General features: G+C 39.0%; 1 protein-coding gene across 2 annotated transcripts in view; it reads left to right on the forward strand.

The window, feature by feature from the left end:
- Positions 1–2,576: 2,576 nt before the first annotated feature.
- fermt2 (FERM domain containing kindlin 2) overlaps positions 2,577–12,257 on the forward strand; it is a 44,792-nt gene continuing 35,111 nt past the window's right edge. The window contains exons 1-2 of one of the 2 annotated variants that reach the window (XM_053633758.1): positions 2,577–2,852; positions 3,619–3,778. In XM_053633758.1, the coding sequence (XP_053489733.1) occupies positions 3,622–3,778 (157 nt within the window). In that variant the 5' untranslated portion in view covers positions 2,577–2,852; positions 3,619–3,621. The remainder of the gene's footprint in view (positions 2,853–3,618; positions 3,779–12,257) is intronic. The other variant, XM_053633759.1, reaches the window with a different exon arrangement.

Consider the following 12,257-nt stretch of genomic DNA (forward strand, 5'->3'; position numbering starts at 1 on the left):
ACATAATCCGGTTCCTAAATCTGCAGTGTTTTAGTCTTCTGTTGGTTCAGTCAATCAGTCAGAAGAGGGTGTAATGATGCCTTACAGCTAGATTCACAGTGTTCTCGCAGCATTGCCAACATAACCCTTCTGGGACCATAACCTCAGCATGACAGGAAACTGATTACTCCTCTATTTAAAATATTGTTCTTGAATCCAAAAAGGCATTGTACCAGCCATTTGTCTTCAGGTTGATAGTAAGGTGTATGACTTCAGCGGTCCTGTATGTGGCGGTCTCGCATTGCCAGTGTGACTCAGAATTTCAGGACTCCTCCTCCAGGCCTCTCCCCATCCACCCATTCCACTTTCCTGCACACCATCTCACTCACTGTTTACACCGTAATTAAAACACAGCCTATAAAAGGCAATGGCTGTGTTGCCAGACGCTGAATCGTGGAGGGGGTCAGAGCAGCAGGGAGAGAAGGGTTATAAATCGCTTTGATGCTGTCCAAGGCTGCAGCTCACATTCTTGAACCGAAGTGGCCCTGCATGGAGCAGCGAGCACTCCTTGACTCGCCCCCCCTACCGTCCTCTGAGAGAAGACTTCTGCAGGACAGGACAAAGAATTGGGGGATGGGGTTTTAAGATTTCTGAGAGAAATTACCTACTTTGTTTCTTAATTGTTGAAATTCTCAATTCATAAATTATGTGCGATTTTACATTTCATTTACATCAAGGCATCTGCATTAGTGCTGGGGCATTTGATATCACACTGATATTGTGATTACGTCACAGCAGACAATTCTTAGATATGGTTATCATCAAAAGAACAGATTGCTGATTGGACACTGAAATAAAGTATTGTATCAACTTTTTTCTGTGATGCTTTCTGTAAGGAGATGTTTATTTGACATTTATTGAAGGAATCTCTGGTGACATCTTAACAGCAGATGTTCCACCACAGGAGTCTTTACAGAGAGCTTTGCACTTTCGGCTTCTTCCCTTTCTTATTAATTTCAGTAAAGAGAAAAAAGAGGCTGGTGCGGGAAAGACTGTCTTCAAGATGTTTTTGCATCTGAACCATTATAATTAGGATCTTTTTTTTATGATTCCTTTCAAACTGTTTTCAATTTCTCAGTTGAAATCATCCTTGTTGGATTTGCATCTTCCAATTTTTTTATTCACTATTTACTTTTATAATTTTAAATGAAATCCTGAGAAAGGTTTTTGTTATTGGGCAAGGGATGTAGGATTATGATGTTCATTCAAATAAATAGCCAGGGGTCAGTTTTCCATTAAAGGTGGGCTGAAAGAAGTGTTAGTGTTGGATTTCTGTAGCAAAACAGTCCTTTCATATCTGGCACATGTTGAGAAAAATTAACAGAAAAGGGAAAGGAGATAACAGGATTAGGCCATGTACCCATATAAGGATTTTGTTCCTGAAGGACCATAATATTCACTTGGGTAGTTTCAGAAGAATCATATTTTTCTAATCCCTGGCTGTTTCTGTGTAATGATGTAAATCATGTACAGCACATAACCAGAAATGGGAACTAATAAAGAAAAGTCTTTTTTCTTCTTCTTCTTTTTTTTAGATTTCCTTTCACATTAAGTAGAAAAATACCAACTTACTACATTAATACATTTCTCTGTAATCATATTTATAAAGTCTTAAGGTGACTTAAATGCTAATAGCGAGCTGTGAGACCTGCCAGCTACACTGCTCGCTATTAGCATTCAGCTAGTTTGTATCGTTATATTTAGCATGCTAGCTAACGCTTGAGAGATTAGGAAGAAAGGCGTTACTAGTTAGCCTTCGCTAATGTTTTCCTCAACATTCTTCATTGAAAGAGGAGGAAGAAGAACTCATTTATCATCATTAACTAAAATGACTCACTAAAGTGATTTGAAGCAGATTTGTGACTCTTTCTTGTACCTTTACCTTCGTGCATTATGTAAATTTCAGAGTTTATACTTTTCTACGTAAACTTGATTGAAGGATTGGAAGCTGTAATTCCGTTTTTTTTTTAGAGTATTTATTCAACTGAGCAACCGCACTTTTACCACGACTTTTCCTGAATGTAAAGACATCACTGCGATTTTAATAGCATTAGAAGATTAATAGCGTTTAAACCCTACACAGTAGCAACCGCTGGCGTTATCTCTATAGCGGTCAATAAACTGACCTCCATATTGGATGAGCTCCATTAACTGCTGAACTGTGCGCACCATGATTTTACAAGCGTTTGGTCTTATTATAAAAATAAAAATAAAAGTTTAGTTAGCCATGTCACACGACACAAGATGATTACAAATGATAGCGTAAACATGTGCAAAAATAAACCCTTCACTAAGCGTTTTTGACACTTGTGAAGAAAGAAATATCAGCAGATAATTCATTATAACGCTCTGGAGTTGTGTTGAAGCTACAGTTTGTTCCAGTCACTTTTGGGGGAAAATCCTAAATATATAAACTAAGGCTACAGTAAACAGACTAATACTATTGCGTATTGGAGAAATCACACACTAGCCCAGATGAAGGCGCTGGACTGAGGCGGGGGTTTAGGGGGAAGTGCCCAAGCTGAGAAGCAGTCCCGATGGAAAGGGAAAAGCGGGATTGGAGGTCTGAGTGACGTTCACTGGTGGAGGGAGGAGAGAGAGAGAGAGAGAGAGCCGCTGGACTCCATTAGCTTCAACCCTGAGGACGCAGTTTGCGGGACTTTTAGTTGGACCAGTTTTCTTTGGAAAAACTTCTCCATGCTAGAATTAAACGCACGTTTCGAAGAAGAAAGGTGTTCAAACAGACCTCACGCGACGTCGGAAGTTTAAGGCTTCGCTTTGGGATTTGACTGAACGTTAGCGTACTCGTGAAGGTGAGTGAACCTTATTGTAAAATCCGTCAGTGTGAAAGACTCGCGTTGTGTTTCCTCTCCCTGCACTGGAGGTGTGTATTGTGTTGCTGCTTGGTTTAAAAGTATCCGTTTATTAGAAGTGTGTAAACTGTAAGTTTGTAACCAAGGCGTGCTGTACTCATTGAGCTGAGAGTTTATTAGAGTCTCTCTCTCTCTGTGTGTGTGTGTGTGTGTGAGAGTGAGTGAGGAGTGCTTACGTAATCAGCCATATTCCCGAGCTTCGCTTTACCGTTAGATAAAAGGCCTACAGGTGAACCTGCTCTTACACATTCCAGCTGCTTTATGTTCTCATGTTAACAAGGTTTGTCTTTGGTTCTTTATTGGAAAACTAGCACATTCTTATTTATTTATTTATTTATTTTTACATGGCTGCTTTGTTCAATCGTAGAAATTCAGATAAGTCGCGCGCGCACATTTGAAAGCGTGTAGTCTATTTATGTCCTAACTTTGAACTCGGCTCATTTTTCAAAAACCTCCACAGTCACTTGTTTGAGACCCTTCCCCTTGTTTGGCTGCATCCCAAATCGCATACAAACCTACAAAGCAGTGTGTCAGAGAATACTACGTCACCAGTGACTGTCAAGCATAATGAGTACGAAATGTTTTATTCACTTTTAATCACCCTATTGTATCATTAGCTATATTCAAAGCCTGAGTGAATGGTATTGGAACTGACTTTTACTGATTTAGCTTTTTTTTTTTTTAACCTATATATATTTTTAATCAGGATATGGCTCTGGATGGTATACGGATGCCTGACGGCTGCTATGCCGATGGCACTTGGGAACTGAAGATGCATGTGACTGACCTGAACAAGGACGTCTCTCTGAGAGTCACAGGAGAAATCCACATTGGCGGAGTCATGCTGAAGCTCGTAGAGAAACTCGGTAAGCTCTGGTTAGTCTGGGACTTAATGCCCACCATGAGCCTGGTTCACACTAAAGGTCGTTCTTCTGAAATAGTTATTCTGTAGCAGGCCTACTATTTGGACAGGGTTACCAGACATGAGGTGATGTCTGTAATGTTGATATTTAGCCCACACAGGATAAAAAAAAAATCTCTGTATAAATCACAGAGAAGGGAGTGTCTTCAGGATGTACGCATCTCTTGATCACACTGAAAATTCCATTCGTACTACATACACCTCCATTTTAATTCAAACTGATTGTCTTGACCTTTATTACAATCACTTGTTCTTGTGACTGCCACATTGCGCTTGACCATTAGCAGGTCATGTGACCATGACATGAATGTAGGCTATATCTGTATACTCAATAACCTCCCTAGGAGGTTCCAAGTCCGTTTAAATGTTAGCTATGTTTTCTTGATCTGTGCAGTTCCTGGAGTGATTTTGTGCTGAAGAAAAAAAGCACAACATCTATTTCCCTCCAGGATATAATGGGATTCCAGACCCGTACATGAGCAATCCACGAAATGAATGATATGATGGCTTCGAACGGGACTAGAATCCCAGAGATAGTCTGGTAATAATTACATTATCTCATCTCCCCACGTAAAACCAGTCCAATCTGAATGACTCACTCCACTGGCTCTCTGTAACTTCATAACACATTCATTCAGCATGAACTTAGAATCCACATCACAGTAATGAACACTTCAGGACATGTGAGCAGAGGCATGAAGCTTCATTAGTAATATTCCACATGATGGAACAGTAACCAGTGTGTTATTTGTCAGGCTTTTAATGAGTCATTAAAACATTGTTGTTGTGTTGTTTTTTTTTTTTTTCTTTTGGATTGCCGGTGATAGATTGCTTAGTATGGACAAGCTCATTTTAGATACTCCATATTCCTAGTGATTCATGGTTGTAGTTGTCAGTCTTATTTTGTGTCCTCTGTGATGAAAACTGTGCTACAAGTGGCTCTGTACAGAGACTGAGCTTACGAGTAAACACACGAACACACTTATGGAAACTTGTATGGGTAGCATTATTCAAATAATTGTATTTGTCACACACACAACCATACACAGTATAACGCGTAGTGAAATGCTTTTTACGACTGTCCATGACGTAAAATTGAATTTACATAGTTACATAGGATTTTTTTTTTAATGTATAAAAATATAATGTGATATAAAGATGGGTGGCAGCAAGTCTGATTACAGTTGGTATAAAGTGCTGATATGTGCAGTTTTTTGCAATATAATGCTGTGCAACATTAAGCTGAGGTAGTTGTATTGAAATTGTCCACGTATATAATAAATATTTAGAAATACAGGATAAAGTGGTTACTGAAGATGAATGAATGAACTGCAAAGGCATTATCAAGAAAGTAGTCCACCTCATTTATGTTAATTACACCCGTTATTGTAGTCCACGTGCGCTTTCTCAGTCACTGCTGATGATGTGTTATGGGTGACACAGCAACGCAGACTTAAATAAATTTGCCCTAATGTTAACACAAAAGCTAAGGGATGCTTCACCTTGTTGAAACTCTTAATTGTCAGCCTGGGCTAGAAAAAAAAAAAAAAAATCAGCCCTAGTCCTGTATGTTTTCACTCAACACGTAATATGGTGCTGGTTTTGTTTTCACAAAAGGGTTTTTTTTTTTTGTTTGTTTGTTTGTTTTTTTAAACCTATATCTCAAACCATTTAATAGTTAATGAGGTGGCATGGATGGCAAAATTGAACCAATTTTTCATTTATTTACTTATTCATTTTCTTGAAGGAGAGCAAGGGCTTATCTCCTGTAGCCATCTGTCCCAGCCTGCCCTGGTTCAGCATGTCTCTCTGTATATTGTTAGTGATATTTATTGTATGTATTGGGATAGACTTGTCTAACTTGTTCATGGAATAGTGAAAGCAACACAGAAAACAAACAAGCTAACCTGTTCTTATACATGTTGCAGTAACAATAGCCTACCTATTTTGATTGAGGAGATTAGTTACATGTTGAATGTTTGGTTGTCCCACTTTGATTGTTACATATTTCAAAACTATTGTTTTAAGGACCGTCTTTTGTAAGCTTTTGTCTGTGACCTCTGTTGGCGAAATGCATTCGACCTTGTTATGTTGATTAACTCTAACTTTCTAGAAAATGTGTATTTCTAGGTATATTATACCCTCAAGAGATATGCCCTGTACCGCTCTTATCAGCCACTAGTTATTCCCTTGAATTTGCCAACCAGCCTCCTGTAAACATTTGAGGACCAGGCAGTGTTTATATAAGAGAGGTCAGAGTAGAAGCAATGGCAATTATTAACCCTTAAAGTTAGTAGGAACTTCGTGGGGAGCATATGTGTGGGAATAACAGTTTTAGTCTACACGCGCCATTACTCCTGAGTGAAACTAGTTTTGTATTTTTACTCCGAGATGAACTGAGAAATTGCTCTGAAACGGCATGTTACATGTGATTGTAAGGTGTTTTTTGTCGCCAAGTCGTTGCCAAATCTTAACTTGTGTCAATATTTACGAGTGGAATCCTTTTTCTTTTTTTTTTGGTGCACTAATTTGCCCAAGTTGAAATTGATGTAATCTGGAGGATGGTTGGGGTAACGGTTGATGAATTGAAATGGAAAGCATTACCCGTTATAGATTTCCTGCAGTGCCTGTGAGGCCATGAAGAATCTCTCTATAAGGACAGCACTGTCATGTGTATGAGGGTTCATTGACCTAATATGGCTCTTAAGATCTAGAAGAGCCATTTAGTAATGGGACGCTCTTGTTCTGTTCTGTCCTTTCTATTACTGACCTTGTTTTAATTTTGCTCTTCCCCCATTGTGACATTGTTGTAATCTTGTGTCCTTATGAGATTATTTTGAAAGCTTTGTCCAGTTTTTCGTGAGACACACACAATGCACGTTTCTAGCACACTCTGGCACTTTCTGTCCTTTCCCACTGACATGCACAACCAGACGTTGCAAGGCTAGAGTATTTGGTTCACGCAGTACTGTTTGTATGTTGTCCATATTTACAGGAGTGGACATATCACTAGCCTTGATACCTGAGACAAGCAGATTTTGTTTCCAGGCTATTATATTTTTGTTCTTGTTTTTTTTTAATTGATAGTTGCCCAGTGGATAAGTGGATTCAACAACCAGAAGGTTTTACTTGTCCGTTGGGCTAGAAAATGAATTTATGATTTGTCCACCCCTGTTTTATGCGTAGTTTGAGGGAGAGCTGTATACGTTTCCTCATGTGAAATCAATTACTGTAACATCTTTGATCTATTCTCCTACATGCTCTTACTCGTTCACTCAGCAATTCTTCCGACGGCCTTAATGGATTAAACGTTAATGCCAGGAAAGTGCTTCATCGATTACAGTGGTCATTTCCGCCAGATCTTTTTAGAAGAGCGTTATTTAAGGTTTGATGATCAGGATCACCAACGACCTGCAGTGCAGTTTGAGCGTCTACGTGTTCAATTCTTGCCGTTCTGCCACAGTCTTATCTTTAATATGCCTGGCATATCTTTTATCACTTGTCTCTTCCTTTGAAGCCAGGTCTTCTTTGCCTAACCGAATACAGTGCAAATGAAATCTCAGGAATCCTAATGACTGAACTTGGATATCATTAAATGGAGGTTGGAAAAGTGATTGTTTGAGTCTCCAGCGTGTGATCAAAGCACAAGTCTGTCACTGAGGAGATTCTGCCTTCTCAATAGTGTGTAGTGAGCGATTGTATAATAACTCGCAGAGATGAGAAAAGCAAACTTTGGAATTTGAAAGAGAAAGCTGAGATGGAGAAGGAGATTTTTTTTTTTTTTTTTGCCATTGAGTCAGCAGCCATTTGTTTTAAATATTTGCCAAGCGTTCGTCAGTAATGCATTAAAGCACACAATGTTGGACTGGGTTCATATGTTGGCCCTCTTTTTCTGTTTCCAGCCAGAGAACTAAGGGGAAAGGGGATTGAGAGGAGTGGATTATGTGTGTTGGGCCCCCAGCATGTGACGTGAGATGCTCTACTAGAATTCCATAAAAGTCTTCTGTTGAACAGGAAATGACTTCCAGGGTTTGGCATTTTCCCTGGACACTGCCGTCATCACAGTATTTTCTGCTGCTTGCTTCTGCTCCTAGCTTCTCTTCAGTTTCTGGCATGCAGTACGTTACTCCTTTTTTAGACCTGAATGATATTTTTCCAGATGTTGTGCAATTATTACCCTTACGAACAGACTAGGAATACAATCTCGTGTTATGAGTGAAGGCAATCTAGCCAAGGACAATAGTTCATCACAGAATGAAAGAATTCACTGAAGAAAATCTTGAAATACTGACTAGGTTAGACTCGTGATTTCTCCTTTTCTTGTACAGATGCCTGTTTTTCTGGTCACTGTAGTGTTGAAGCAAGGGGAAGATCACCCATTGTTGATAATGGAGTAGGGGTTTTCAAGGAAACGGACACTGTTTTACACAGGAAGCAGCAGTTCCTGTGTAGGTTTTTTTTTTTTTTTTTTTTTAACTTGACCTCCATGCATTGGGGTTTTTGGAGCCTGCAAGCCTTCCCAGAATTCTTTCAATTTTGTAATCAAGTTACATTTATATGCTTGGATATCCGGATCATGGGGAAAACCTGGGATGTGACGCTTTTTTTTCTGACTAGCAAAGCATTGTGTATTTCGCCAGAATCAAATGGTGCTCATGTTCTACTTTACCTCCATACATTTGGGTTTTTGGAACCTCAAAAAATCAGAAATGGAGAAAACCTTGGATTTTCCACACTTTATTTCAGAGGTATTGCGGGTCCTTAAAACGTCTAAAATCCAATCATCTGAATATTCGCCCTTAAAATGTCTTCAATATGATTTTGACAGGTCTTAAAAATTGTTTGGATTAAAAGTTAACGTTCCTTTTATAAAGTTCTAAACTTCTCACTTTTAAATGTTTGTAGGAAATATCACGGCATTACAAAACGGAACCAATAACCCCTCGTGTAAACTGTGCAGTCCGGTCAGAATTTATCGGAGCACGTCCAGTGTGTCATGACATGGTGTGTGAGCTAATGTGGACGTGAAATAGGTCTTAAACTGCATTCATAATGGTCTTAAAAAGTCTTAAATTTAGCCTGTTGAAACCTGCAGAAGCCCTGTATTTATTGGAGAAGCTGTGCAGTCTAAGCAAGACATGATGCGTATTATCAGAATCACAAATCATAACTCGCTTTATTCTGTAATGATTTGTGGTTTTAATTTGCACTGCGACAGTGCATGTTTGCTATTATGACTGGGCGGACGTTGCTTTGGTTCTGTAAGGTAATTTGTATGGTAGCGTCTTTTGGACGTTCTAATCTAGTATACAGGAAGTAGTTAGGTTAAGTAGGGGCCCTTCCCAGTGCAGATCTTTCCTGCTGCTCTGATCTGATCCTGCTGTGATTTAGTGTTTATTTGAAGCCCAGTGGCTCCTTCACTCAGGCTGAACCCTCCTGCATGCACTTTCCTGAAACATTACTGTGTATATTTCTATCACAGATATGTCGAACAGTTTTACATTTCTAAAATGGTTTAAATTAGAATCTTCATTCCAGCTGTTAGGTAACGTGCTTCTCTTCCACCAACCAGTTGTAAAATTGTATTATTTATCGTGCCATACTCTGATGTATGAAAGTTAGGCGTGGCACTGATCTCCAATCAAAACTTTCAAATAGCACACAGCCTATCATAGCAGCCATCTGGGCAAATGTAAACATTTGGCTGGGCTTCCTCTTGGAAGTCACCACCCCCCTCTTCCCCATCACTGAGTAAGTGATTCTGTGTTGGAGCTCTTGATGTAGAAGCCGGCAGATGATGTCAGGCAAATCGTGGTTTTTTGGGTGATGTTTCCCAGCTGTTCTGTTTTTTAGGTCTGTGAAGCCGTGAGGCTTTCACGGGCATTGATTTATGTCCATATGACCGCTCATGTAATGTGATTAAAAGACTTTAGCTGTATCATATAATTGTATAAAGCTGCAAAAGAGAGTGCTGCTACATGTTGAGACTGTAATACAGATGTGTATGACTGTCTATTTCTAAGGACAAGCTTAAAAAAAAAAATCAGTGCATTACTTATTGTAGACTAAACCAGCGTTTCCCAGACTTTTTTTCAGTCACGATACCCTTTGAAAATTTAAAAACAAAATTGTGGCACCTTACACAAACACTGATGCTAGCCAGCGTTAGTTACATGAGGATGAAGTTGATGGTCCAGAAGCATCTGGAGCTTTTCTTTTAAGAAATCTGTCCATATTCTTTTGCACTACACATGCATTGTCGCACGCTAATTATTAGGATGAAACACGTATATATATATATATATATATATATATATATATATATATATATATATATATATATATATATATATATATATATATATATATAAATATTTAATTATTACGCGTGTGTGTTTGTCATTACTTCTGTGTTATTATTTCAGACATCAGATATTTATCATATATTTAAAATATTTTCTACACACTTTAGCATTTTAGTAATGTTTGAAGGATTTTTACACGGCACCCCTGCTCTCGTCAGACAGCACCCTGGTTGGAATACACTGGACTACTTGAAGCTTTTGGTGTGTCTGAATGATGATTGGATACTCAGTAAAATCGCATCTGATTCTATATAGGTGTGTATAATTTTGGCAAACACGACATGTTACAGTCATGTGAAAAAATAAGTACACACCATGGAAATTGTTGATCATGTTTGAAACAGTTCCTATTAATGAAGTGGATATACTTGTACAAAGCCACAAGGAAAATGAGATTTTTTTTCAACAGAAATAGCAATAGATGTGATGTTCTTCTGTGGAAAAATAAGTACACCCTTGGCCTCGGAAGCTAGTATTGCCCCTTTGAGCAGAAATAACTTCTGCATAATTGTCCACCAGGCTTGCTGGAATTTTTTTACCACTCTTCCATGCAATATTCTTTCAGTTGCAAGATGTTTAAGGGTTTTCTTGCATGTACTGCCTGTTTCAAATCCCCCCACAACATTTCAATGGGATTGAAATCCGGGCAATGACTTTCAATATCCATTTGGATATCAAAATCAATTTGGCCAGTCAATATCCCTCCATTTCTTCTTTTTGAGCCATTCCTTAGTATATTTGCTAATGTGCTTAGGATCGTTTATCCTGTTGAAAGAACCATTTTCGGTTCAACTTTTGGACAGATGGTCTCACATTATCTTCAAGCACAATGATATGATGCAGAATTCATAGTTGAATCAATGAATGCAAGCTGTCCAGTCCCTGAGGCAGCGAAGCAACCCCAAACCATGACATTTCCACCACCGTGCTTCACAGTTGGTATGCTTCTCCTGAAAAGCTGTTTTTGGTCTGCGCCAAATATGTCTGCTATTACTGTGGACAAACAACTGTCTTTGAGTCGTCTGTCCAGAGCACATTATTCCAAAAGGCCTGGTGTTTGCCTATATGCTCATTGGCAAATTGTAGTCTTGCAAAGGCTTTTTCCTGGCACGCCTTCCATGCAGGTCAAATTTGTGCAATGTCTTTCCGATTGTAGAAGCATGCACTTTGACACCAACAGCTGCGAGACTTACTAGCAGATCCTGTGATGAACTTTTGTGGTTCTTAGAGACTTCCTTTTTATCAGACAGTCTGCTCTTTGGCTGAATTTGCTACGACGGCCAGTCCTGGACATTTGAAATCTGCTCCACTTGTAGGTTATTTCTTTACAGTGGAATGATGTATTTCAAATAATTTGGAGATCTTTTTAAATTCCTTGCCAGACTCCTAGGTATCCACAGACTTTTTTTCTGAAGGCCTTACAGAACTCTTTAGATCTTGCCATGATGACACCACACACCTCAATAGCAAAGGGAAAACCAGACACTAGATATGAGAGCAATATAAACAAGACCGGTTCCACCTGCACTCCCTAAGCAGGGTCTGAACACTGGCACCCAATCCTGAACAAATGATTCTAATTTTATGGATTTGAAGGTGTGACAAATGTAGGGGCGTACTTACCTTGTCCATGTGACTTATTTGTTTTTTGTTCATTTAAACAGTGAAAATTACTACAAAATATCAATTTTATGTGTAATTTGTTAGTGTATCACCTTTATTAATAGGCACTGTTTCAGAGAGGATCAAATATTTGCTAGTCCAGATATGTCAAAAAAAAGCCAACAATTTCCATGGGGTGTACTTAACTTTTCACATGACTGTATATGAACAATGTGAGGTGGTCCTTAGTGTTTTGGCAGTTTTGGGGTTGGCCAGTCTTCCTATATCTTTCTGGATATACCTGGCTCCACCACTAATCTCCAGGCTAGAGCATGTCCTCATTGCACCTGTAGTAATCTCCGGGGGAACTTTTGCCTTGCTTAACCGGAGGCTATGTTTTTTTCCCACCGCTCTGTGTTCAGTCATTATTCCCCCCTGATCAGGTTAAGGGGATCA

The sequence above is a fragment of the Ictalurus furcatus genome, chromosome 9 (genome assembly GCF_023375685.1).
Source record: "Ictalurus furcatus strain D&B chromosome 9, Billie_1.0, whole genome shotgun sequence".
In the NCBI taxonomy this organism is placed as follows: Eukaryota; Metazoa; Chordata; class Actinopteri; order Siluriformes; family Ictaluridae; genus Ictalurus; species Ictalurus furcatus.